Genomic DNA, 27441 nt, shown 5'->3' with positions numbered 1-27441 from the left:
TAGTTAAAATGTCTCTTTATTAATATACAAACCTAGCAACATTTAAGCCAACCAAAATATGAAATGAAATCAAGCATGATATAAATACAGCATACATGACAACATGGCCTCAGTGGAGAGCAGCAAACTCACCCTGACTTGTGCGCTTGGAAACAACTGTCCACGTCCTCTGCCACGGGGTCTGGCAATCAGAGCAGCTTTGTCTCTCCTAAACCTCTTCAAATCCAAACTCAGCAGAGGTGAGACCACTGTTCCCCTCAAAGGAAGAGTACCTGGCACGAGCTTTCGCTGAGCTCACACTGCAAAGGGATTAAAGAGCCTCCCTGTGCTGCTGGAGACAACCTGCTGGCACCTGCTTGCCAAAGCCCTGTGAGGGCAGAGGGAAACGGCTGTAGTGGATGGGGAACCATGCTGCTGACACTGCTCCTTGCTCTGTCCCACCTCAGCTACATCTATTGCACAACATTCACAAACATAAGGCACTAGAAGAGTGTTTTCACAGGTTCAAACTTCAGTTGTTCTTAAAATTCCGGCAGCAGCATGCATCAGAAGTCTTCCCAGCCCTTTTAAAATCTGGTGTCAGGAGACAAAAGCATGAAGGGGGCTTTGGATGAGTGTCCTTATGCAAGCCTGACCAGGAGATGCAGGAGAACCTGTCAAGGACTTGAGAGATACTAACCTGCCTCTGGTTATACTGGAAGAAGTGAGATCTATCCCACTATGGGAAAAGGAGGGAATTTTAGCATGGAAAAAAATCTTAGTGGTGCCGTGGTGGAAGGCAACAGCACAGATTTTCCTCTATGCACACAAAATGGATCAGGTCCTAGCTGGGATGGCTGACAACTCCCAGCTATCTGCTCTGCTTGTAGCAGGTGTCAAGAATCTGTGTGGGAAGATCAACTGTTACCAGTATGAACAAATCAGTAAATATTAATGCGAACACTTTCCTCATTATAACGTACTGCTCCTTTTTGTTGAGATTCCTTATTCCAAGCAGGTGGAATCTCTTAACAGAACATCAGCCCACACCTGCAAAGCAGCTCTGGCTTGTGCTGTAATCCAGAAGCCAGCCTGACATCAGTAATCCAGCCCAGCTTTGAGACAAATGGGAGATGAGAAGTCTCAGAGCCATCTCAGCAAACACAACAGGCAGTAGCAGATCCCCTCCCCTCCTGCTTCTCCCGACTCCTGCCTGCAAATGTCAGCTGGTACAGCAGGGAAGCGTTCAGGCAGAGAATTTTGTTTCCTTTAATGCAATGGGACACGCACAGAGTACTCTATGCCAGCCCAGGCTTCTTTAGAGAAAGAAGAAAACCCATTACACCACAAGGAAAAAGTGAATAAATCCATTTGGGGGGGAAGGGGGGGGGGGGGCGGGGAACAAACAGGAAGGTGTCAGCCCAGCAGCTTCCACCATCCTCCAGTGCTTGCTCAAAATTACCATCTCTGGGCACACAGCTTGCCAAGAAGGAAATCAAATGGCAGGCACAGCCCAAACACCTCACCTAAAGCTTTAAGGCATTTATAAATATTCATTCTTTTTTCCTCTCTCAAATGTCAAATGTCCCTCATGCCAAGGGCTATAAGCACACTGCTACAGCCATAATACTTAAGGAAAGTTTAAAGTGCAAAGAAAATTTTCAAATGCTTTTTAGTGACAGCTTGAAGTCATCAGATGACACCAACCCCTGCCTTTCTTGAGTTTTGTTCCATGACTGAATGCCTTTTATTTTTTTTAAATAGAAATCCAAACAATCAATTAAGGAAAAGTTAATTTAAAACAAAAAAACCCATCCTGAAATAGGCAGAAATTATTCTGACCCAGTACTATAATAAACTCATTTGGGAAGACAAATGTGAAGGTTGTGAACATTTTGCTCACCGTTATCAGCAGCCAAGAGCTGTGTTTTAAATAAAAATGACTTCTGCCCTTGCAAGCAACTCCCCATTCCCCTGACATGGGAACTACCTCATTTTTACAGATCTCTTCCCAAAATGTCACCATTCTGTTCAAACATGGAAGGATGAGGTTGGCGATGTCAGTGCTGTACCTTTACAGCTACAAGAATGTGCCAGGGAGACAAAAGTGCTCCAGGCAACCAAGTGCACACAGTCCCCACTTCTCCTATGTGGAACCATTTCCTTCATCCCAGTAAGAGGGGCAAATGTGTGCTGGGAAACAAGTGCTAATGCTGTCCCAACTCTGCCTAGAGACAGGGCTCTCACTTGTCCAGCATCAAGGCTGCAGAGGAAGATGCTCCCTGACCTGGGAATCAAAGCTGATCAGCTCTCCAAGGCTGGGCTTAAGGAGTTGAATAATGAGCAAAGGATCAAATCTTCACTGCACCTCTCCTTCCACCTCAGCTGAGCCACTCCATCATCCCTCCACCAGCTTTTATTTTGCCATGCCTCACTCTCTGATGGCAAAAGGACTAATGCACTGAGCCACCTGAGAAAGGAGACTAAAGAAGTGTTAAGGACAGTGGGAAAATCCTGGCACAGGGAAAGGAAGGGTTAAATGATGGGATTTACAGCAGCCACAAACTTGCCTGGAGTTCTGATGTTGGTATCAGCACCATCTAAAAGTTGAATAAGTTAAGTTGATGCAGAGACACAGATCTAGAGCCAACCTGGCTCCAATGACAAAGCATCAGGTAGAAGGAAGAGAACCTTGTGCATGAGAAATTGTACAGCAGCAGAATTTGAAGGTGTTATAGGAAGAGCAACATGATCGATGGCAACTCAAATGCAACAGTAGAAAGGAGGAATCCAAGCTTACACCAAGATGTGGAGATGCACTGGAAGTTTTACACAACTTCCCTTGTTTGCCACAAAATAAGAAACTGTCCAACAAGGCCTATCAAATCTAGATACTGGAGAAAACAAATAGAAACTAAGTCTGGCAAAGACAGATGTGAAAATGACTGTAACACATCCTCCTGAAACACAAAACATAATTCTAGAAATAGATTATTAATTTTATCCTCAGATTGTTAAATATGAACAATATACTCCCGCTTTTCTAGTACAACTTTTACTCAAGGCTTGCATTACTCACTCAAAGATTAATAAGAGGATAAGTTAGGAAGGGATACAGCAAGGTTAAGACAATATAATATCTCTGTAAAAATAATTTAATGGAAGGAAGTGCTATGTCTTCCATAAGTTCCCCTGACTCCAGACGGCACTTGGGCAAGCCAGCCCTTCCCATGGATGCACATTTAGATGGATTCACTGGCTACCTTCCATGCAAAGATGCCTGTAGGAACAGAATCTAGAGGGCTGTTCCCATTCTGGACAGCAAGACTCAGAGAACCGGTAACAACCCTGTGACTGATACACACGAGGTGCAGAGAGCAGACCTGCAGCTGCTGCTTCAGCACAGAATGAGGCCATTTCCCCTTCTACTGCCACAGAGAGAGATGCTATTTTTGTGTTTCCCAATCCAAGGTTCACAGTCTTACTGTGCAGAATGAGAACAAACCACCTTTTCTAGCAAAAAGCATTTTAAGGCAGTTTTAATGATGAGAATCAGGATGTAGATTTTTACAGTCCCTGTTATTTACCATCTTGAATGTAAAGACTAAGCTACAGCAGCTTCGAAGATCTGATTTTTAATTTTCTAATTTGAAGCTATACTAAAGGTAGTAACTCTTCAACAGATTTAGTTGTTCTTTTTTTAGGCACTCTACTTTAATAATCAGATAAAGGGATTAGAGTCTTACATCACTGCTAAATATCTCAAGATGAAAACACTATGCTAGAAGGATCTTCCTCCAACTCAGTATCACTATTTTAAAACGTGATCCAATTGTCCTCTTGATGGGTGTTCAAGTTGGTAAAGGCAAACTATTCTTTACATTGTAAGTTTAAAAATAGCTACACCAGAAATTAAATCGACTAAGCCTGAACAGCAGTTAAAGACCTCTCAGGTTCTGATATAAAACAAGAAGAAAATTCATAGCAGGGAGGGTTGGAGTAGGCGTTAATGAGCTGTAAGACTGACAATTACCAAACCACCCAAGTCTCAAACAGCAAACACAGCATTACACAAAGTGTTGCTATATCTACCATCATGGTGGAAAACTATTTCCACTCTCTATTTTTGGTATGGAAAAGTCAATAGATCTAGACATAAAATAAACCTTTCAGACATAAAATAAACCTTAGCAGACATAACGACAAAAGTAGCTTATAAAACACAATTTTACTGTCAGAACTGCTGGAGAAGAGACATCCGTGTATGAAAAGCTGCCTGAGGAACTAGCAGACACCATTAAATTAGGGAAAAGAAAAAATAATCACAAGGAGGAATATAATACAGCTGGAATGAGTGGTTGGTAATGGACAGTATGCTCCTAGCTTTCCAGTTTGGTCTTAACTAATTCTAGCTCTGCAGAGAACTGAACAGCTTGAGCTAAAATCTCTCTTCAGCAGTTTCAATACAAACTTCAGCACAACCTTTCTTTGCCTTCTCCTGAAGGAGTATCATGCCTTATTCACCTGCAACAGATGGTCAATAAACCCTAAGCAGAAGGGCTGCTCGAAGAAACTCCTAAGAACCCTAAGCAGAAGGGCTACTCCACATCCTAAATATCACATACAAAACTCTTTCTTTGGTTGCATGCCTGTTTCTGTGGATAAGGAAGGCGAAGCAGTGTCCCATAAAACCAACGGAGAAGGACCAAGGTCCTCCCTGGTACACACGCCCAGCATGGGAACAATGGGATCATGGTATCTCTCTAAGCAGAAAAGATATGCAAGAAGTAATTATAGAGCTTAAACTGCTATTAGATGCTTTATGAACCTTTCATTTAAGTGATTAATTCTAACATACCAGGCAAAATTTCAGTTCAGAGAGCAATAATAGGGGAATTTGGCAGAAATTACAAGCAGGCGGAATCTCGCCTACAGCAGCTGCAGAGAGTACTCTGGATTTTTGAGATCTCAAAAAGCTGCCCCAGTGTGGTTACTCCTTTTCAAAAACTGGAAAATTCTGCATGTCAATTCAGAACTAGGTTTGAAATCCTGGAAGAAGCCACACATTTCAGTGGAACTCACCACAGACAAAGGAACGCATGCTCAGAGAAGTGATATCTACATTCAACCTACTATACCATATGCTCAAATCCTAAATTCCCTTACAGTTTCCTGAAGTGGCAGCCACAGACCCAACTGAAGGCACAGCTTAAAGCAACTAAAGCAGCAGAAAACAAACTTAAAACACAAACCAGGGGAGCTTTTGAGCTCATATTTACATTACTGATGCTCACCATTTAACTGGAAAATAAAGTGTTCAAAAGTGGTTCTAGACCATAGAGCAAGTGTTCACCACAGCTAACAGGGCAGACAACAGTGCAAGGTTGTGTTTGAAGTTCAAAACAGATGCTGAAGCAAAAAGACCATGAGAAGTATGTGGCATCAGAGGCAGGGAAAACATTTAACAGATCTTTTTCAAGTAAATGAAAAGCGTCTTGGCTTTTGATTGTGCTCAAAATATGAAGATGATGATGCAAATTTGCACAAGGCAATTCAGCATACCCCCATTTCTTCACCATTTATCATCAGTGATTGAACTGTCACATTTTGACACCCGAAGAAGGGATGAATTTCCAGCTGCACCATCCAGAGTATCTGTATGAGAAGCCAGATGCAAAGAGCAGTGCTGAAGAAAAGCAATTTATAATCCCATTACCATGCTCCCTTCACTCCCTTATTCCACCCCTTCAGCTGAGGTACTACTGAGAGACAAAGAAGTGCAAGAGATTTGAGGAGTAAAACAGAAGACAAACTTTTGAGTCCAGCAGGAGCTGCTGAGACATTTTCTCACCACCAGCAGAAAACCCAGTGTTTCTCACACCACAGGTGAGACAAATGCTGTGCCTTTTCCTACAATTTCAAAATAACCACAGGCAGCTAAAACTACACGATAATATCCCCTCCGGCTGCTCAAGTTCCCCAAACCAACACAAGTTCTCCATGAACCTTGCCAGATGAGTTTGACCAAGTCACATAAAGTGAAAGACAATCCCCAAAGAGACTGTATATTGTGCAACCTAAACAGAAGCAGCATTTCAACACTGCTATTTAACATTAAACACCAACATCTATCCTTGTTAGAAATCAGTATTCTTGCTAATAAAAAAGAAAAAACAACATTCCTTTATAGAAGTGAAATGCACATGTTGATCTTTGACTATATTTATAGAAGGCCATTTACTTTCAGTGACCCCACACAAAAAAATCCAATCCCACCAACAATGCACTTACCAATGCTACTGTAATCTCAATACTCTGATGTTAAATCTACTCCCTGCTAGGGAAAAACCAAAGTGGTGGACAAAGGAGGGCAGTGACAGGCTGGACAACACCAAAACCTGTCTCTAGGCTGTGCTCACACAATGCTTTGTCTCATGCCAGTAGTGAGGTAGCTGATCGTTCTATTGCCGTGTGCATCGACACACCAACCCCTCTAACACATGGTATGTGGAGAGCAGAGTGAGGTCAGCCATCACCTGAACCACAGGAAGCAAAGACCTGCTGTCCCATGCTGTATGCTGGAGAGGAGAGAGGAAGGGTGCAGACTTCAGGGATTCACCCCAACCTTTCCCATGACTAGAAGGCCAGGGCCTTTGGTGGGGTTCACTCCTACACAGGCATCCCTGCATGTTCAGCACTGTGCTTCATCCACTGGGGCACAGGGGAGCCTGGCAAGGGTTGAAGGAGGGAGAGAGACAGGGCTGGGAAAGCTTGAAAATTAAAGTTTTAAAATATACAAAATGTAACACTCCGGAAAAAGTTTAAAAGTTGCAAGACAAGAAAGGAAAAGAAAGAAATGTATGAGGTGAGGAGAAAGGGCTGGAAGATGGTGGGAGAAGACTCCAGCTTGGGACAAGGGGCAGGTCTAGTCTACTCAGCACCTACTCCCTCTGGTAGCCACTCAGTTCCACCTCATCCTTGCGGCGCCGCTGTGTGAAGAGGGAGCTGAAGGGATAGAGCTTGGCTTTGGCCTGGAAGCGCTGCCCGGCAATGTCGATCTCGTACTCTCCCTGGTTGATGAAGTCAGTTGTCACCACCAGCTTTTCTCCTGTCTTCTCGTCGAAGTGGTGCACGAAGCCAAGGCAGACGTGGCGCTCCAGGGTGTAGCTGTAGGCACTGCTGGTGGTCTTGCCCACGTAGCGGCCGTTGCGGAAAATGGGCTCCCCCCACCAGGGCCAGAGGTCCATATCCGTGTCATGGTCCTCGAGAATGAACATGGTAAAGCGCTTGTACACCCCGTTCTGCTTCTGTTCCAACAGCACTTCCTGGCCAAGAAACTCCATTCCCTGTGGGGAAAAGGGAGCATCAGCTGATGTGAGGGACACAAAGTGTGGCAGCTGCTAAGCTGCAGCAGAACAGGTTGCTGACAAGGGCAATTTATGCTTGAAACTTATGCATATCAAAATGGGCTGCCTCCATATACAAGAAGCCCAGCTCAGATAGCTTTTCTGTCATGTTTTTGCTCCAGATGTTAAAAAAACACAGAAATGTTTGTGAAACTGCTCTTTAGAAAAATCATTCTAATTTTCACTCTAGTGAAAACCACGTCTCCATTCCGGTTTTTGCCATTTTTCTTGTTCCAAAAGTCTACCCTTCTTTATAAACCAGAGGGAAACTGTAACTAATACAAAATTTGTATCCTTAGTCACTACATTCTTTTCTTGAAGCAATACAAGCATTTGTTTTGGCTCATGCAAAGATGGAAGAAAGAAAACAAGACCGTGATAGCAACAGCACCTGCTACCACAAAAGCATGATATAACTCTACACTGTTCTACAAACTCCCCTGTTTTATTAAAAATAGAGAACACCTGTTACCTGGTGCCTAGCCTCATATTTAACATAATTAAACGACACCAGGTGCACAGGCTGGCTTTTGCTTCATCAGATTGGGAAAACAGCTTAGAGAAGCAAGAATTCTGAGCATCTGTAGGGTACAGAGCACCTCTGCCACATTGGGCACTGCAGACACAAGCAGCATCAGGCACAGGTTACTGGGAATGCTGCACAGGAAGGCGGAAACCAGAAAATTTTGTGAAGTACAAGAATATATGTTACAGCTACTGCACACAGCTCCATAAAAACACATCCATCTGCTTGGCTGGCAGCCTTTCAGTCCAGTTCTGCTCTCCCACCCAACCCTATGCAGAAGGTGGTGTACCTTATCCAGCTTGACCTGGAACTCGCGTCCACACTCCATAGGAGTAGTAAAAGCATCCAGATCCTGGCCCCAGAACGCAAAGAACTTCTCAATGCGCAGGCTGCGGAGCGCGTAGTAACCGGCATTCCGAATGCCGTACTTCTGCCCCATGTTCATCACCTCGTTGTACACGTGAAGGGCGTACTGCAATGGAAGGGTGAAACACACACTGGCACCGGGAGAGAGCAGCAGCATCTGGAACCACCAGGAATGTCACTGTCCCCTGCCACTGAAGCACAAGAGCTCTGCTCCACTGGAATGCAATATTAAGCAGAAAAACTCCCCCTGGTGCCTGCAGGCAGCTTTCCTGTGGTGCAAATCAGACATCTCATCACCTGGAGTCAACTTGGAAAATGTTTCCGATTTATGCATGCAAGCAACTGCTTTAATTAGCTCAGGCTGCAATGCGCTCTTACCTCTATGGGGATATAAAGCACGAAGCCAGGTTCTCCTGTGTGAGTGATACTCATCACACGGATGCCATTAGCATAGCCCACGCTCATCTCCTGCAGAATCAGAGGGGGTGAAATCATCCAAACTGGAACACAGCACAGAGATCCAGAGGGAGCACAATGCGTAACACATCCACACTGCCCAGCCCTCTCTCCCCTTTGCCACCTGCACATACTTGCAACAAATTTAAATTTCCAAATTCAAATAGTGATATCACATTACCCAAACTTGTTAGTCATTTCTTGACACTTGGCAGTAAGCCCTGGAACTAGGTCAGGACACAGGTTGTATTCTAGATACAAGACAGAAATTGAATAGCAACTATCTGCTCAGCCTTTTAACAGGCTGATAGGAGACAATGATGTCAGAGTCCCCGATCCCAGCTGTCCCTCTGACAGCTTCATAATTGATTATATGAAACATGTCAAGATATCAAATGGTGACAAGTCTACAGTGAGAGGAATAGTGAAAACAAATGCATATTCACCTATATATTTAGCAAACACAACCCAAAGACAAGTGAGCCTAGTGAGTTCTTTACCAACCTAGCTCAGTAACTGCAGTAAACCTTCCTGTAAAGCTTAATTCTCCTCCAATTATCCAAAACATTTTTCCTCTCCTTCCATGCATGCTTTGAAAAACCTGGCAGAGTGAGAGTAGAAGCACAGTCACTCACCTTGCAAAAGAGAGAGGGGAAGTGTTCTGCAGTCATTGGGGCATAGGACAACTCTGACAAGACATCCACAGCACGGGGACCAATCAGATTGAGAGCTAAAGAGGGGAACAAAACAGCATTAGGATAAGACTGGAGAAGTCTTGCCTGGTGTCTAACATGCTGCTCCAATTCTGAAGTCTTACTGAACTAATAGGTGTGTTTACATTAAAGAACAGAGGAGAGAGTCATTAAACTCTCTCCTGACAGCCCACAGTAAAAGAATGCTGTCTTCTAGCTCATGGCTTGCCGGAAAAGAGTCTCTGAACTGCTGTTTTCATCCAAATGTTTGGAAAGGAGACTAAATCGCAACTCCAGGCATTTAAACAATTAAATGGCATGCAGCAGGAGACACCATTTGTGATTTTGAGCTGTCTGAGGAGTTCTGCTCTTAGTGATTTCTTACCTGTGTACTTCCAGGTCACATCCTCTAGGACCAGGTTGCTGTCATCGGGCAGGCGGTTCTTCAGCCAGGCCCAGCAATGAACTTGTTGATCAGTGGGGGAAATCATGAAGAAGCTGGAGCAGACAAATCAAACACAAGAAACAATGAAAGAACAACCACAAAGTGAATCAGTTCATTCTTCATTCACAACTACTTGAGCCATTCAGCAGTTTCCAAGCTAACAGGAGATCGAAACAAGCTGGTTTGTGAAAACCACAGCTCAACTCTCTGGATCAATGCCATTACATCTGTCATGAAAAGAAATCCCCCACTTCAAGCATTACCAGTGGTCTGGTGACAAGAAGTGACTAGATGTAGAACATGGGGAATTCTGCAGGAAGCTGACAGAGTATCTCAAAGGTCACAAATGATTTGCAGAAGGGACTTGCAGCTCTTCACTACCAATGATTCTCTTTACTCTGACAGTCAGAGTAGAGATGGTTCACACAGCAATTTCTTGTTTTAGCAGCAGTCTTTTCACACACAATGGTAGTTATTGTTAACAGTTTCCAAAAACAGAACTCCACTTCATATAGGAAAATGAGCTGCCTGTGTGTGTGTCTGATACAAACTGTGAGTTAAAGTACATCAACATCTGTAGAAATCACTAGGCACAGAGGGAAGCTACTGGTTTCACAGAGAGGACAATGCTTTCAAGCAATACATGAATGCAGACAGAAGTGGAAGAGAAATAATTTCTAATTGAAAGAGAAGCAACAAAATGCTTTCGCACCAAATCAGAGTTCCAACATCAGCCAATACAGTGAAAACACACATAGAAAACCATCCAGAAAAATAAATCCAACACTCAGCTGGATTTATATACATAGCCATGGCTATGAAGTTCTTAAAAATGGGAAAGCTTTTCATCGGATGCCAAAGAGAGCCCAAACTGGTGAGTCTAAGGGTAAAATCCTGTGATCATGTCAGCTTGCATGAAAGAGCACTAAAGAATGATAAAAGACTGCAGAACTGAGAATTGGAGTACATATACTGCAATGAAAATTGAAATAATCAAAAAGTAGTATTTTCAAACTGCAGTTCCAGTAAGGACATTGGTCAGGAGTTAGTTTGCACTTTAAATGGTTACCTAAATTAATAAACTCCAGTGACTGCTAAAAACAATTTGTATCTCAATTAAGAAATTAAACATCTAAAGGTCTAACATTTTGAGGAAATCTATGTTCACTGTAATCCTGGAAAAAGGCTTATTTCCCCCAATGTTTTTAAGTTCAGAAGCTCCCTTTCACTTGAGTTACTGAATTAGGAATACTAGTGGAGAAGTGAGACTTTTTAGTTTAGGGTGGTGACAAAAGTTTATGGTCTTCATGAAGAAGCCCTTAAAGGCTCAAACACCAAAAGGGTCATTGCTAAAGATGCTGTCTGCACACCCACCTGCGCTTGCTGAGCCGGGCTATGCTGCAGTCATTCTCATACCCTCCTTTCTCATTAAGCATTCCTGTATGCACAACATGCCCAACTGGCACATCCAGGTCATTCGAGAAGAGATACTGCAGACTCTCCAGGGCCTGGTCTCCGGTGGACTACATGAATCAAAAGGAAGAGAAAGTCAGACAAGCTGCCTGAGCAAAACAAATCCACTGGGGCAGCTTAAGATTGCATCAACATCCTGGCCTAAATTATTTCAACTTGTGACGATCATGACACTGATGTCTTGAGCTAACCGGATACAACAGTGCCACAGTGCCGGAGGTCAAATTCTATGTATAGACTAAGCTGATATTTCTATAAACTGGGCCCTTGACAGACAAAACCCAATCTGTGCTATATACTGTGGTACAACCTGAATTTAGCCATACAGTGTGACTTCCTCTATCTATCCTCAATAGGACACAGAGTTTTTTGCAAAAGCAGGCAATAATAAACTAAAGGTCACCTTTACCAGGTGGGCCCTTCCTAGGTACTTACACTTATTTCAAACTTGGTAAAAGATGACATGTCAATAACACAAACTGCTTCCTTACAGCACTTGACTTCAGAACCCACAATATCAAACCAGTCTGGTTTATAAAAGGTTTTGCTGTGATCCAAATCCAGCAGATCTAATACAAAGAAAAATCAAAGGAAAAATTAATAAACTGTATGAATTAAGACCTTACATTGACCAATCGGGAAGCACTAGGCAGAGGAAAATATGATCTCACCACTCCCAGGTGGGACAAAATACTTGACTCTCTCAAATCCATGCTTCTCCATCCACCTGGCTCCCTGCGCATCCAGGCGGTCGTACAGAGGTGAAGTGCGCAGCTGCCTGCCAGTCTGGAAGTCCCAGCGGGGAACTTTCAGATCATACATGAGGGCTGCAATGGTCATAAAGATCCTTTATTAGGCAAAGTGATTATCTTTATCTACACTTTTCTTCCAGATTATCAGTACTTATTAATATCTGAACCATTAATAAAACTCCCTCAAAACAGCTCCAACCTTCCTTTTCCTCCTTTTGAAAATCCACAAATCTGTTTTGATTCATTTATAGCTCTTCACAATCAGAGTAACAATATTTGCACAAAACACTTATATTTATAGATATTTATGGTCTCGTGACAATTCTGCAAGATAACAGAAACTCTTATTTATCATGAAGTCATGCTGACTAGCATTAATTATGCAGGATTCTTCCCTGGCATTGCACTATATCAGATATTTTGACAATGCTAATGCTGGGGTGGGCAGCCCTAGCTACAGGGACCATCTCATTTGCCTTCTTAAATACTGTCAATTCTGCCTTTTGTAATCATTGAAGCTTTTCCAAATGACTTCTCTATCTGTTCAGCTAGTATAGAATATTTTTATTTAGAAAACAAGTTACCCTAATAAACATTAAGCATCCTCCTTAGTTATCAGTGGAGAGTAATAAACTTAAGGATGCTTGAATTCTACTTTAAAAATGTTAAGATTCTACCTAGGTCAGAAACTGCTTAAAATTGAAGATAAGCCAACTAATTCTTACTGAACACTTCCATAATTTCTGCCTCATAGCTAACAATTTAATGAATTTATTGGCAATATCACAAATTGGTACTCCTGAAAGAGAGGGTATAGGGAAGACTAGATTAGAATGGGAACATAACACTTTAAAAATGGAATACATTTCTCACTCTCTAAAAACTAGAGGGATTCTGTAGCTATCAGAACTGAGGTTTGTACAAGAAAGCATCTGCAGAATAATGCCCAGAGTATCAAGTGATTTTTTCTGGGAAGAAGGTCAAAGCAGCATAAGGTTTTTATTCCCCAGATATAGCAGGGCTAAGAGGTTTACCCAGCTTCTCTGCTTTCACCCGAACATATGTTTTTAGTTTAGACTTGGTATTCAAGTAATTGTTCCTGTTATGCAACTTGTGGAGTACTTCGTACTTCTATTTCAAACTTGAAAAGAAGTCATCCACAATATTCAGACAATATGACAGATATTCAAACAAAAGGAGGAAACAAAGTATAGCTTTAGACAAGAAAAATGGCATCTCTAATCTATTCTGCAAGGTATTTATCACAAACTTTGACAGGAGAAAGCAGTATGTCTACGAAGACTTCCTGAATTATGCAAGATAACTGGGTCACCCAGCCATAAGTTAGAAGTGAAGGTATTTCCATGCCCTAATGATGTGCAAAGAATAACAATCTTTGACAGTGCAACATTCCCAGTTAAGACCTTACTATTGCTTTTTTAGGCTGGAGTCCTACAGAGATACATACAAATTTCCCTACATCAGAGGCAAAGCACAAAAATAGCAGAGAGCAAGGTACCAACAGTACTTTTTTAGAAAAGTTAATAAGAATGCTGGCATACGAATAAGCCATCATCCTTTCCTTTCTCCTAGAAAAGGGCTGTATTGCCACGAAGGAGGTCAGGAAGAAGGAAAATGCTTGTCAGAGTGACAGCAGAGGAGAGACAGTGTAGCAAAGGGCAAAATCTTGGACAGCCTGGCCAGAGCTAAACACAGAGACCTCACTTACGCATGACTTCCATCACACGGTGACGGAGGAAAGTGCGACTGCTCTGAAGGGTTCCAAAACGTTTCAGATCCAAGGGCCAGACATTTTCCGACGGATACCCATTTACTATCCACTCTGCAAGGTACCTGATGGAAAAAATAAAGACAGACTGAGATATCACCCAATGTCTTAAGGGAAAAGTGTAGCTTTGAAGTCAGAAGGAAAGCAGTTTGGACTTGAGAATTTCTTACACTAGCAAGAGAGAAGACATGTAACATGGTATTCTAAACACTAGCAGAATGTGGAGAGTTTCCCTTTAAAAAATGCATTCACCAGATTTCCAAATCACTAATTGCCCATTAGGATGAAGCATACAGGGCAGCAGGAAGTTCATGTGCTAAATGAAGCCAGAGCCTGGACAGGTAACCTGGCTGACACTGTGTCAAATGCTTGGGTTCTGATACAAAAGGAGGTGCAAACACATTTCAGATGGAGTTTAATGCTTCTGCTTTCTTGTTTCTCATTGCCTGGTGCAGGCTTAGCCACAAACTACCAGTGACAGTATTCATTTAGCACCAGGTGCCAGCCAATTATGTTTAGCAACACTTCCAGCAGTGAAGGTGGAAGGCATTCTCCAGAGCTAACGGACACAGGCAACTCAGAATTTAGCAGAGCAGAAGGTTCTGTTCACAGCCAGTAGACAACAAAACAAAGGGGTTTGGAACTGATCATGAAAAGTTACATTAGCAAGCTAAGCTGCTTATTTTGGGGCCGTAGCAACAAATGAACAAACAGTGCTTTTACCTTCAGAAATTATTTTGATTCTTAAGAGAACCTCACTGAAAAGATTCTCTGTATTTCATATGACAACAAAAAAAATAATTATGAGTTGTTTCTCTGGTGACTTAAATCATTAGACAATGGACATAAACTAGTGAAGACAAATGCAGATACTAACACCAGCATGAAAAACGAGCAGTTTTCTAAGAAGGCTGTGTGGCAGAAGGAATGCTCAGTCACCAAAACTAAATGGGAATCAGAGGGAGAAATGATCGTTCAGCAACTTTGCTGCTGAGATCACACTTACATGCCTGTCTAAGAATCTACATTGAGACAGGAACTGCATTTTACTGGGAAATTATTACATGCCTAACTTACTGTAGGGGACAGTCTGAAATTACTGTCAGCACTGGCATCACATATATGGTGTTTCATCAGCAAGAGATTCATGCTGCTTTCAGAGGAATTAACTGCTGTATCAACTTGAATGATCTAAAGACTTCAATCAAATGATAAAGGGGATCATGAAGCACAGGAGATGAAGGAATATATGCTTTGCTAAGCTTTTATCTCTTTGTGGTAGTTTAAAAAAAATCATACTCATTACAGAATCACAGAATCTCCTGAGTTGGAACGGACACACAGGGATCACTGAGTTCAACTCCCAGCCCTGAACAGGACAACCCCAAGAATCACACCAAGTGATTCACCAACCTGAGACCATTGTCCAAATGCTTCTTAAACTCTGGAAGGCTTGATGCTGTGATCACTTCCCTGAGGAGCCTGTTCCGGTATCCAACCACCCTCTGGGTGAAGAACCTTTTCCTAATATCCAACATAAACCTCCTCTGACATAGCTTTAACAAAGCTTACTTGATCCCCAGCTGCTCACTGAGATGTGATGCCAGAGGAGAGGTGTGCAGGACAGGAGGAGAATCCAACACAGGTTTGAAAAACACACTGGAGAACATAATCAGAAAACAGCAACTGCTCCTCTCCTTCACTCAAGTCAGAAATGAAAGAGGAGTCTTTGTCAGAGCAGACAACAAATATCAACCAGAACATTCTACACAGGAGGATCATCTGAGCAGTCTCTTGGCTAGAGCCTTACTTACACACACAACAATGATAGACCACTTACTTGCCTGCTCCCCCACCATACGAGATGCCAGCTGAGTTCATGCCAGCCAGAACGAAGTAGCCTCGTGCAGTGGGCGACTCTCCCATGATGCACCGCATGTCTGGGGTGAAGGACTCTGGGCAATTCACCAACTGCATGATCTGCAGAGCCTCCAAACCTGGCATCCTGCGCAGGAGGGCACTCAGAAGTGGCCCTAGGACCCAAGACAATAAAGAGAAAAATAGTCTCAACACATTTCAGCTGCTTCAGGTGGAAAGTGCTTCCATGTTTTGATACAATCACAGGAGAAATGGTTGACTTGCTGGAATCACACTACTTAAAATGGATCACACAGCATACAATAAAAGCAGCCATATTGATCCAGACCAAGAGCTCAGTATATTTTCAACAGTGCAAGAGCACTGTTCAGTTTTATTTGGGAAATAGGAACAGACATCAAATAGATACATAGTGAGGAGTACGAACAAGCAAACATATAGGACGCTTGTCACATGCACTCTGCAAACCTCCAACTATCATCCGCTCAGAGGATTTCCTAAAAATTTGGTATATTTTTCTGTATTTAGAAACTCATAAATTGGTCTATCTTTTAAGTACTAGACCAGTCTTTCCCAGCCTCATGAAAAAATCCAACAGACACAGACAAGGAGTTCCATTTGTTAAAATCTGTTGTATGAGGAATCACCACCTTTTGTTTTAAAGCTCACACTCAATTTCTTTTTATGCCTCCCAGCATTAAAAGAGACAGTGGTCAGGAATCCCCCTTGCAGCCTGTCTATCTCATTCCAGATTCTATAGACCTCTGTTTATTTCTGTTCTGTCACCTCCTTTCCCCAGCCCACTCAGTCAATCAGTTCCTGGAAACTATTCCAAGCTTTGATCAGTCTCCTGCTGCTCTTCCACCAGACCTTCTCCAGTCCTATGATACCCTCTGGAAACAGGGAGCCTAGAACAAGAACTAGCATCTGGAAAGACAAGGATTTAGTGTTGCCTAATGAACTGTGTTTTCTGCTCCTTTCCCAGTAATTCCTAACTTGTCTTTTGCTTTGACTGCTGCTGCACTGATGTCTTCACAGAACTAACAACCCCCCAAGGTCTGTTCAAAGCCCATCACATCACATGGTGAGAACAAGTCCATCCCCACACACACCCATGCATTTGCGTCACTTCACATTTATCCTCATTGACTTTCCTCACTGCTTCATTGCCCAGTCACGCTGGAAAAGTCCTTCAGCAACTCTTCACAGTTTGACATTTGAGAGTGTTAATAAATGGGTAAGATATCTACTTGGCTTTTGTTGCCCAAAAGTTACCTCTGCTTAGTACTCCAGATAAAAGCCCTCAAGATTCAACCCTAAGAATACTCCTGAGCTTAATGCACAAGCAGTAAAATAATCAGATTTCACATTACCTAAGAAGTAAAACAGAACTGACCCATTCTTTCTCTTCCTTCTCTCAAGCATTAGAATTCCAGAATGAGAGCCTGGTGTTATAGGCTATTTTTCTATTGATAAAAAGAGAGATCAGTGCTAGATTTGTTCTCGTACCCAATCCAATTTAAGCAACTCCACAGACTATTTTAAAATCAAAAGGTGTTCCAACGACAAAGATCAAAGCAGTAATACAAGAGCTCAAACCCCAGGAACTGCGGCCCTAGAAAAGGATCAAATACTGCCTGAGTTAGCTCTGACTCTGCTCAACTGTTCAGCACATTTGACCGGATAAAAGGGCAAAGCTGGAACATAGCATGCAGCTGCTTCAGAAGCTTGGGCAATCTGGGGGTACCAGCAAGCAGTGCCTTTTCATTTTATTCAAATGAAAACCGAAAATGAAGTGGGTGCAGAGTTTGAGCAACTCATTACTGAAGCTAATATCTTCAAACAAGTCTTTAGGCATCTAGGGATCTAAAAACCTTTAGTATATGCCAGCACAAAGCAGCACCCCATCCTGGCTTCACCCCCTGGAGTTTAAACTTTTGCAGTATCAGTATGGTGTCTCTCAGAAATCAAAGTAAAATTATTAAATTTAACTTGAAACACAGCTGGAAGAACATACTATGATTGCAGAAAGAAATCAGTGAAATTCCATCCATGCCTAGGGTCACAGCGGCATGTGTATTCACAAGGGATGCAGAGAACTCTGATACAAGGGAAAGCTGGATTCCTGAATATAAGACAAATTTGAAGATGAGAGGGCACATACCAACTTACCAGGTATCAAAGAGGCAGGAGTGGTTGGAGAAGAAAGGGACTCACAGACCATGCTATGCTCTTTCCTAGAGAAAGAGCCCTCCATGTAAAAATGTATGCAGAATATAAAATCAGAATCAAATAAAATGGGAAGAGAAAGACAGAACAGTTGGAATATAATAAACCACTGTCAGTGGTGGAACAAAGTCTGGGAAGCCACAATATCAACTTCTGTCCTCAAAGCAATTGCCACTGATAGAAATGCACTTGTCAGTCCCTGATGAAGAGAGCTGCAGAAACAAAATACCACAGCTATGTGGCAGGTCAACAGTGTTGATCTACTGTGTCACAAGAGGAGCAGCATGTGGCACTGACAGTCAAAAATCAACTGAAATGGAAGAGCAGTGCTGGGAAGCTGATGTAGTACCTTGCGGCTCTAGAGGAAGGTAATACATGCTGAGGATTAGTGGGTGTTTTTAAACATTACACAGATATGACAGAATCACAGAATCCTGGAATGGTTTAGGTTGGAAGGGACTTTAAAGCTCATCTCATTCCAACCCCGGCATAGCGGGGACACCTTCCACTAGACCAGGTTGCTCCAAGTCCCATCCAACCTGACCTTGAACACTGAGCAACTTGTGTCAGTGCCTCATCACTCTCACAGGGAAAAATTTCCTCCTAATATCTAATTCTGCCCTCTGTCATTTGGAAGCCATTCCCCCTTGTTCTAGCATTCCCTGTCAAAAGACCCTCTCCAGCTCTCCTGTAGGCTCCCTTCAGGTACTGCAGACCTTGGTAAAGGTTTTTTCAGCAAACTACTGACAAATGAAGAGATGAGTGAATTTGAGAGAACGTTCATCTTTGCCATAGATCAATGACAGGTGGCACTGCCATGAACTCTGCCTTCTGCTTGAAGGCATGTGTTTCACTACTGGGGGAACCTTTCTTCCCTAACATACCAAAATGATCCCAGTCTTCTTGAAGGTTCTGGATCTCCAGCTGGTTCCGTCCCTCCGTGAAGAGAGGTTTGGGGTTCTTCTCAAAGCCTCCTGAGAGGATGCCACCTTGCCAGTTGCGTATGTAGATCCTGCCATCAGGGTCGACAATAGCTGCAGAGGGAAGAAAGGAGGTGAGAAGGAATTGAGAGAAGGGATATCTGTCTCAGGCTGTTGTCCCACAAACACCAATGATGGGGGGCTAGTGACACCCCAGGCTAAGCCAGCAGTCTCCCAACATGAGAGGGGACAGTCCCAGTTCCCCAGCCCCATGCTGTCACACCATTCTGGTTCTCATGTGACACACCCTGGTGAGCCAGTTTAGATTAAACCATTAGCTCCCACCACAGCCATGCATGATCTTAACTTTTGGACAGCACAGTAAACTGAATTAAACCTGAGGAGCCCCAAGCCAGCAGGACAGTGTTCCCAGAAGTGAGAGGACACAAGAGGGATTCAGAACCCTTGTGGCACTGAGAAGCTATTATACCAGCTTAGTTCCACTGAAATTGTACCCAAGACCAGACCTTTCACCAAGACATGTCTTGCTCTGCCCTTCTTTCTCTTCCTATTCTAAGAACAGCTAATTTGTAACAGATCCAGTTTACTGCAGGCCACCAGCACAAAGAAGGTGGGCAGCACTGGGGTGAGGACAAGCAGTCAGGACTGGATTGCTCCTTCCACTGGTAGTGTGTCAACTTGAAGTATTTAAGTTACTCCACCTGACATGCTCCACAGCAATTTTTGCCATGTACAGAAAAGCTGAGACTATATATATGTGAATATATACATACATACATATGTATCTACACAAAGGGGTTTTAATTAGTCAAATAGAAGTGAAGCACTTGCACTCCATCCAAAGATCTCAATTCCCTGGACAGCGTATACATTACTCACTAGAAGCAGAAAATCTTGCTAACAACTGAGAGTAAATAAGTAAAGCTTTCTACTTCTCAACCATAGTGTGGCAAACACAAAGGCTTTTTTTTAAGAGATCCAAAAGCCAGAACATGGGGGAGGAGCAATTACCTCAAGTGTTTGGTTGCCCCTACAGCTCATAGACATGTAAATGCCATTGTAAAGCCTTAGCTTCAGCTGGAGGAAAGGAATAGATGGGCCATTTGGGGCCAGCAGCCTGCAAGGAAAACATAGTGCCAAGGCTAGCGCATTCTCCAGCCCAGAAATGCAACAATCCAAGACTCAGACACAACTACTACTCGAGCTAGAGTCGAGGTCATTCTCCTGCTAAGTTGATGAACTCTCAAAGTCATTTTCTGCAGAAAAAGCTTTCCCAAGAGTAAAGAAAGATATTCTTCCTACCACTGAAAAAGGATATTCAAAGCAATTCAGAGAGAAGGACTTCACAATCCCAAATTAGCTGGGGACCGATAGCCCAACCTTGGCCTTTTTGTGACAAAATACAGGTCACCTGGAAAAGGCAGATATAATTCACCAAGAAAAGCGAGAAGAGCTGAAGAGTCCTTACTTGGTAAGCTGCTTGACAGAGGCTCCTGCAAAGGATGTGTCAGGAGGTAGAAGTGTTCGCAGGCATGGACTGGGATATGGACTGGTTCCTCCCCAGAGTGGCCCAACTCATAGGCCCACTGAAATCAAAAAAGTGCAGGTTAGAATGGAAAAGAAAAAAAAAAAAAAAAACAAAAACAGCTTCAGGAAAAGAGCAGGACAAAAGCACCTCCCTGATTTTGCTTTCATAAAAGACCAAGATTTGGTTCAGACCCCAGGACATTAAACAGACACATTTTTTTTCTCTTTCCTTAGAATTTGAACTGTTTTGGATAAAGACTGTTTTTCTGTTCATAATATGATAACTAGAAAAGTGGGGCCCCAACTCAAAACTAAGAAGTACCAGTTTACAAAACAAAAGCAAAATAAGATCTGTAGACCAAAGTCAGTACTAGGTTCAGCACCTAGAAGCAGAATAGTCAGCATTTAGATGCTTGAACTAAGACCCTTTACTAACTAGGGGAACAGCTGCTAGCTGAGAAACGAAACTTGTCAGGTGTATTTTCTAGTAGAGAAGACATGACACTAAGGAGTAAAAGCAAACAATTTTTTTGGGAGGGAAGTGAGAGAGAAGGGGCTGTCTCCCTGACAGCCAAAGCAGAGTTCTTCCTGTCAGAAGGGTGAACCTCCCAGAAGAGAGACCATGGACAGAGCTGTACCAACGAGCTGCAAGTGCACCCTGCCTTTGTTGCACAGCAAATGGCAAGAACTGCTTTTACTCCTTCACTCCTCCTTATCCCATTGGGATAAGCTGATGAGTAACATGATTTGATCTACTCAAGCAAACCAAGCCAAGGCACAAACCATTAAAAAAACCAAAAGGAAAACAAACAAACAAAGAACCAGAGGGACGTGCACGTATTCTTAAGGAACAGAAAAACAGAAACAAGAAAGAAAAAATTTAAATAATTCAACCTGGCCAGCACAGTTGACGAAGTACTCGCATTGAATCCGCCCTCTGTCAGTCTCAACTCCAGTCACTCGACCCTTCTGGATTGTGACATGACTGACACTCGTCCGCTCGTGAATCTGGACACCTGGAGTGGATCAGACAGTCACTATGCCATGAGCCTTCTTTCTAATGTGTCAGGCTGTTAGCTTTAAGCCCTTACACTCAACCAAAATGCTTATTTTCTCTTGGAGACTAAATTTCTATTCTTGACCCAATAATTCTTAAGTAAAACCCTATTATTTGTAAAACACCACACGTACAATTTATACAGCCTGAGACTGTGAAGAGCTGCAGGTTTTTTTTTCCCATGTGACAATCTGGGTGATAAATAGACCCACAGTATCAACAAAAAAGAGACTCAGCTATGGACTTCTTTCTATTACTATTCCTTTATGCAACAAACTTGTAGTTTCAGATGGCATGGCTGGTTTTCTTATGGGAGATAAGTAATTTTGTGGGAAAAAAATCAATACGCAGTATGCAATCAAGCTGGGCTAAAAGAAACTGAGAGGTATCTTCCTAAGCAGCTTCTTCTGATCTGATGGACTTTCATCCTCAATGACCTTATTTAAACTTTCCCCCTACTTTTAAACCACATATTGGTCAAACAGCATTTATTAATACACTTCCAAACCCATTTCCAAAGCATATGTGCTCAATTAAATACTTCACAAGGCTGAGCCACTCTTTTATTTGTAGGTAATTAACTATTTTGATGTGTAATTATGAGTCAATTCTAGGAAGGAAAGAGTGTGTGTTTTTTCAGAGAAACAGGTAACCACTAAGGACAACAAATAGGTGTAAATACGTAACCATTAAGGACAACAAACAGGTGCTTGAACTATCCCAGGAAACCTGTAAACATTCAGCATGTAAAAAATTCAGCTTGTTTTTTCAGAAATAAACAGGTTTAAAGAATCTGAACTTCACAGAAATAACAGAATTTTGGTCTTCAGTGCTCAGTTAGAACATCAAAAGAGGTGCAGAACATGGCTATCATGCAGGAGAGCACTCTATAGATAAAAAAAGCTCCTACCATTCCGTGAGGCAGCGGTTGCCAGAGCCAGACTCACATTGGCAGATGACACGAGTGCATCTTCTGGCACATACATGGCCCCCACAAGGTCATGGATGTTGATCAGTGGGTGGAGCTGTAACACTTTCTTTGGGCTGATAATTTCACATGGTATTCCCATTACACTGCCACAGAACATAAGAAACACAACGTCATTTGTCTCCCAGGAGAGCTGATGCACACTGAAGCTGAGTTGTATTTCCTGCTCATACGTACTTCAGCGATGAAGCAATGCGCTTCAGAGAGATCAGTCGGTCCTGAGTCTGAGCCAGTGAAATAGAGCCTGTCTTCATGTACCCTATGACAATGACCAAAGTCAAGTCAGATTTGGACAGGATCTTGAATTCCTTTCCATCTCAGACTCACTACTTTAATATAATTGCAGACTTGTTGCTTCCACAACTCAGGAGCCTGGAAATCTCACATCCTTAAATAACTTTAAACACTTACGAGCTAGTAATTAAAAAGTGCATGAGAGAACTTTTTAAAAAAAGCAATTTAATTTTTAATTGTATTCTCTTTCTACTTCATATACTCCTGTTTATAAAATAAACCCCTGAATTTCACACATGGTAGCTATTAAAAGAGAGAGAAGTTAAAAGTGATCTAATGACTCCTCAGAAGAATAAAAATTCAACTAAAAGCAGATATTATGTCACTCCAACACCTGCACTAAATTAGTATTCACCTTAATGGCAGGCATAGTTATGAACCTCTATTGAGGTATTAATTTGTCTGACATACATGACAAGTTCTTGTCAGAAGAAAACTTTGAGTAACCAAGTTCTTTCTATCAGGTACATGCTCAGACATTTTGGAGGGAAATGGAGAATTTCAACATAATCTTTTTTTGTTATTTCCAGGGCTAGACTGCAGTAAGAGACAGTTTTGCCAGTGCTTCAGTGCTCCTGTTAACCACATTTTCTTTTTGAGAAGTTCATCAGTGCAAAGAACAGGCCATCTTGCTCCAGTCACTGCAATATATTTTCCATGTCCTTGTGAAAATTATTGTGTCTGCCCAAGTTACAGACAACATGCAAACTGTCACAATTTGCAGGTAGTCTGCCTTCAGTTTGCCCATCTGATAGTCTTCTCCCTGTTCTTCATGATTCACACTAGTGACATCACTTTGCATCTGATTAGGTCCATATGTATGGTTTTTGAACAGTACTTTCAAGCCTTAAGACACTGTAAAACCACAGTCAGTGTGGTTTTATTATTTATTCACACATATTTCGGTGTCAGTACTTCGGTTTCCCAAAGATTACTCCACGGTGACACTTTCAGTACCTGTTTGCACTCCTGTCTCCTGTTCCAGCTGCTGGTAGAGATTGTTTGAATAGTGTGCCATCTTCAGCTCTATGGACACGGGCCTGGCTGTGCTCACAATGCCGGCACAGAAACGAGTGGTGCCAGCAGCCAACCTGCAGGAGAAGGTGCAGACAAGGGCCTCATGCAGCTGCCAGGTATACACTCCACATCAGGCTGCTCCAGCAGCTCCACTGGCAGCATAAACCACACAGCAACTTCTCCCCCAAACACATCAGAACAACACTTTAAGTTGGATGATGCAGGGCTGACACAACCTCTAGAACGATATTCCTTTTGCTCACTTTTGTAAAGACATTGCATTCCAAGACAATTTCTCTTTAACAAGTCCTAACACTGACATTTTTCAACGAAAGCATTTTTTGTAAAAAAAAAAAAAAAATCTTACACTTAAGTTGAGCTGCCTGATTCTTTCCTTCTCCAGGAAGGATTTCTGTCAAATCAAGATTAACTTGGTTTTGAGTCTTGCATCTTTGAAGACTACAGTATGAGCAAGTCCCTCCCACTCTGTAACAACTGCCATAGACAGACACATGTTTCTTGTCCCTTCTAAAACTGTCCCTACACCATTGAGCTATTTGGTGAAGAGTTGCTCTAGAGACAGAAACCTACACAACTCCACACAGCATGGACAGAGGAAGGCAAGGCAATTAGATTTAAGCATCTCCCTTGCAGCCTGCTTCCACAATAATTCCAAGTTACCTTTGCTGCTTCTAAAGCCATCCTGCATTTCTCATTTGACACAACTGCTTTCAGCCTGGCATATCTATGTTCTCTCAGTAATTCAATCTAAGATTCAGCTGGGTAAGGAATATTTGCTACACCCCTACTCAACAACAACCCAAAGAGCCGAAGCACAGTCTTGCCATGCTGTACTCCTCATAAGACGTTTCTGCTACTGCAATATTCCTCCTTCTCCTTGAGCATGCACAGACTGAGCCTACACAGCATCTTAATTCACTGCAGATCTATAATGGGCTGTTCAAAGCCTGCTCCAAGGTAGCAGAAAAGCAAAAAAGACATTCCCCTGCAAACACAGCCCAGCACCCCACTTTGCTCAGAAGGACCCCACTCACAAGGTCTCAGATGAGAATACCCCATTTATTTTCTTTGCAGCTAGAACAATCCTGCTGCTTCCCAGTCACAGAAACTCCAGGAACCACAGCTAATTATTCCCGAAGGCAGTATCAGGTGGGAAGTTCTAGATGATAAATATACAGTCCATCCCCTATTTAGGACACTGGAAGCTGCTACAATAAACACCTCTTCAAACCCTAAAGTCTCAGTGGCGTCTCATGCCCAGGATCCCCAAACTGCTTCATGAAAACACCACGAATGACCTTCAGAAACAGACATCTATAACAACAGGGAAAATGTTGAGATGCACAGCTTTCAACAGGAACTCTGTGCTCTGCTACAGAGAGCTCACCAAGCTCAATGAGGGCACTTCTGCTCAGCCAAATCGTAACAGCCTTGGCTATTTTACAGAGAGACACTAAATCCTCCAACAAAGTGGATAATCTGAGCATTTAACCAGCTTACAGGGCAATGTTTTAGTGATGTCTGCTTATAACCTCTTGCAATCTCTGGAGCTTTGCTGGCTGTGTAATGCTTTAGACACACACAGCATCCTGCTCTGAGAGGTCAGCATGGGCTGTAGGAGTAATGTGGATTTTTAGTTCTTTTTAAATGGTCCATCACCTTTGTCAGCTGCATTGTTTTACATGATCACCTGTGATTACAGCAGTGCACCTAGATATCTCCCAAAGGAACCGAGGTGCATGGAAAACCCGCACCAGAGTAGAGCTCTCCTGATGGGAACTGCAATGCATGCAGGACACTCGCTGGAGCCCAGTACTGATCACACCCCACTCTGTCACCCCCATGCTTCTCAGGGCACTGTGGAGAGGTAGAAGACCCTGGAGTGCAGGGGGGAAGTTGACAAAAAAAGGTGGTATTTTAATGCTTGCTTTAAAATATTTGCTTTTTGTTTCTCACTACCTGAATCCATTGTAACGGTCATGAAATAAAGTCATTATTTTAAATTAATTCTCCCTAGGATAAGTCTGTTTTGCCCATGGCAGTATAATCTCCGTATCTTTATCCCGATTCGTAAGTTTTCTTGGCTTACTTTCCCTCTGTCTTGCAGAGGGAAATGGCATGGCTGCATGGGAGTCAGGCCCTGAGCCACAGCTATCTCACCACAATCACACAAGGGATACTCTTCACCTTGCAGAGCAGCCCTGTGCTTGGGAAGGGGCAGAGTAAGTGGTGTTATTAATGTTCTGTATAACCTTATCTCCCCCAGGGAAAAGGCTATTTCCAGGTCTTCACTTTAGTTCAGGTGAAGAGATAGAAATAATACACTACAGCAGATATTGTTCTGCATAGAAGTCTCATTTTGTTGGGTTTTTAACCAGAAATCCTTACCTGCCCTGCTCAAGTAAGACTATATCCTTAAAGCCCATCTTGGAAAGGTGATAGGCCACAGAGGTGCCCATGATTCCACCACCACAGATGACAACCTGTGCCTGTGCTGGCAGGGAAACCGGGTGAGGCTCTGCTGTAGTTGAGGTACTTCGCTGGGAGCGGGTCATTCTCCTCCATTTCGGGTGAGCTGCCCGCCACTGGATATCGGACAGCAATCGGAGAAACATCCCGGCAGCTCTTTGTCCCTTTTCCTAAAGCACCACCTAGATGTGTTCAGATGTGACCTCAGTACCACTCCTTCTAGGAAGGAAAAGATGAGACTCACATTACCACTTATCTTATTACACACAAGGCTGGCAGCAGGAAACATCACATGGTATGCCGGGTGTAAGTGGACATGAGAAAGCTGATGAGCAAACAAACAGGAGGGCAGTTACTCCTGAAACAACAACCTTGCCGTTAAGATTTAAACTTAGATCATGAACTAGGAACAGAGCATTACACCTTTGGTTTTGACACAGTGCAACTTGACAATGAGCAAAAAACCAGACGAAAGGTGGAAAAGCTCTCACACCAGTGACAAGGAGAACTGAAACGGCCATCAGGCACAGATCATGCTCCGGAATGTTTCCGAAAGCCAGAAGTAATTAGGGCACAAATAAGCTTGATTATTAACGCTGCCAGGCATTTACCTGAAGAAGGAAACGAAGTCTGTGGTCAGAGTAACTGGCACAGGGCACTGGAGAGGCCCCTCCGGGAACAGCTTTACCACAAGCTTTACCCCAGGGCCTGGCTGCGGCAGCTCCCCAGCAGCAGCACCGGAGGTTCCCCCACCCGCGGACTCCGGGCCGTGCCGGGAGCCTGAGGGACGGGGGTGTCAGGGCGCGGGGTGTCAGGGAGCCCCGGGCCGAGGAGCGCCCGCTTCGGCCTGCTCGCCCCCGCCGGCGCCCCCGACCCCGCGCTGCGGGGCGGCCGGGAAGGGAATGAGGGCGCGGAGCGGTGCCGGCGGCGGCTGCGCCGGGGTCGCGGAGCGGGGCCGGGGTCGGCGGGGCCGCGCCGGCTCACCTGGGGCAGAGGGAGGCCGGCCTGACCTTCCGCGCTTTACGGCCGCGGCCGCCGCGCGACAGCCGCCCCTGCGCGTGCGTCACCCGCCCCGACCAGCCCCAGGGGCGTGGTCAAACGAGGCCCCTCCCCCCGCGCGTCCCCTCAGAAATAAA

The 27441-nt window shown here is 43.4% G+C and overlaps 1 protein-coding gene across 3 annotated transcripts; it reads right to left on the bottom strand.

Annotated features, from left to right (window-relative positions):
- Window positions 1-27095, bottom strand: PDPR (pyruvate dehydrogenase phosphatase regulatory subunit). 3 transcript variants are annotated; one of them, XM_053987366.1, is made up of 18 exons: window positions 26917-27095; window positions 26225-26524; window positions 23756-23889; window positions 22682-22763; window positions 22427-22590; window positions 21354-21475; window positions 20401-20518; window positions 18876-19025; window positions 15725-15917; window positions 13825-13949; window positions 12015-12170; window positions 11779-11912; window positions 11245-11393; window positions 9811-9923; window positions 9369-9463; window positions 8656-8745; window positions 8201-8383; window positions 1-7325 (listed from the first exon to the last, which is right to left on the bottom strand). In XM_053987366.1, the coding sequence occupies exons 2-18, from the start codon at window positions 26449-26451 to the stop codon at window positions 6921-6923; spliced, it is 2640 nt and encodes an 879-aa protein (XP_053843341.1). In that variant the 5' UTR covers window positions 26452-26524; window positions 26917-27095; the 3' UTR covers window positions 1-6920. The 3 variants fall into 3 exon arrangements, with proteins under 3 accessions (XP_053843341.1, XP_053843342.1, XP_053843343.1); XM_053987367.1 differs by having other exon boundaries at window positions 26225-26521; XM_053987368.1 differs by lacking the exons at window positions 22682-22763; window positions 26225-26524; window positions 26917-27095 and having other exon boundaries at window positions 23756-23789.
- Between the last annotated feature and the right edge of the window lie 346 nt (window positions 27096-27441).

The sequence above is a fragment of the Vidua macroura genome, chromosome 11 (assembly GCF_024509145.1).
Source record: "Vidua macroura isolate BioBank_ID:100142 chromosome 11, ASM2450914v1, whole genome shotgun sequence".
Taxonomy (NCBI): domain Eukaryota; kingdom Metazoa; phylum Chordata; class Aves; order Passeriformes; family Viduidae; genus Vidua; species Vidua macroura.
Note: the sequence above shows the minus strand (reverse complement) of the source record. Positions and strands in the feature narration are given on the sequence as shown.

Coding starts and splice junctions, on each gene's coding strand:
- PDPR (XM_053987366.1), bottom strand. CDS start 26,451: ATGTTTCTCCGATTGCTGTCCGATATCCAGTGGCGGGCAGCTCACCCG. Junction 11,913..12,014: donor TTTTGTCCCACCTGGGAGTG/GTGAGATCATAT, acceptor TCTTTGTATTAG/ATCTGCTGGATTTGGATCAC. Junction 8,384..8,655: donor TGCTTTATATCCCCATAGAG/GTAAGAGCGCAT, acceptor CTTCCATTGCAG/TACGCCCTTCACGTGTACAA.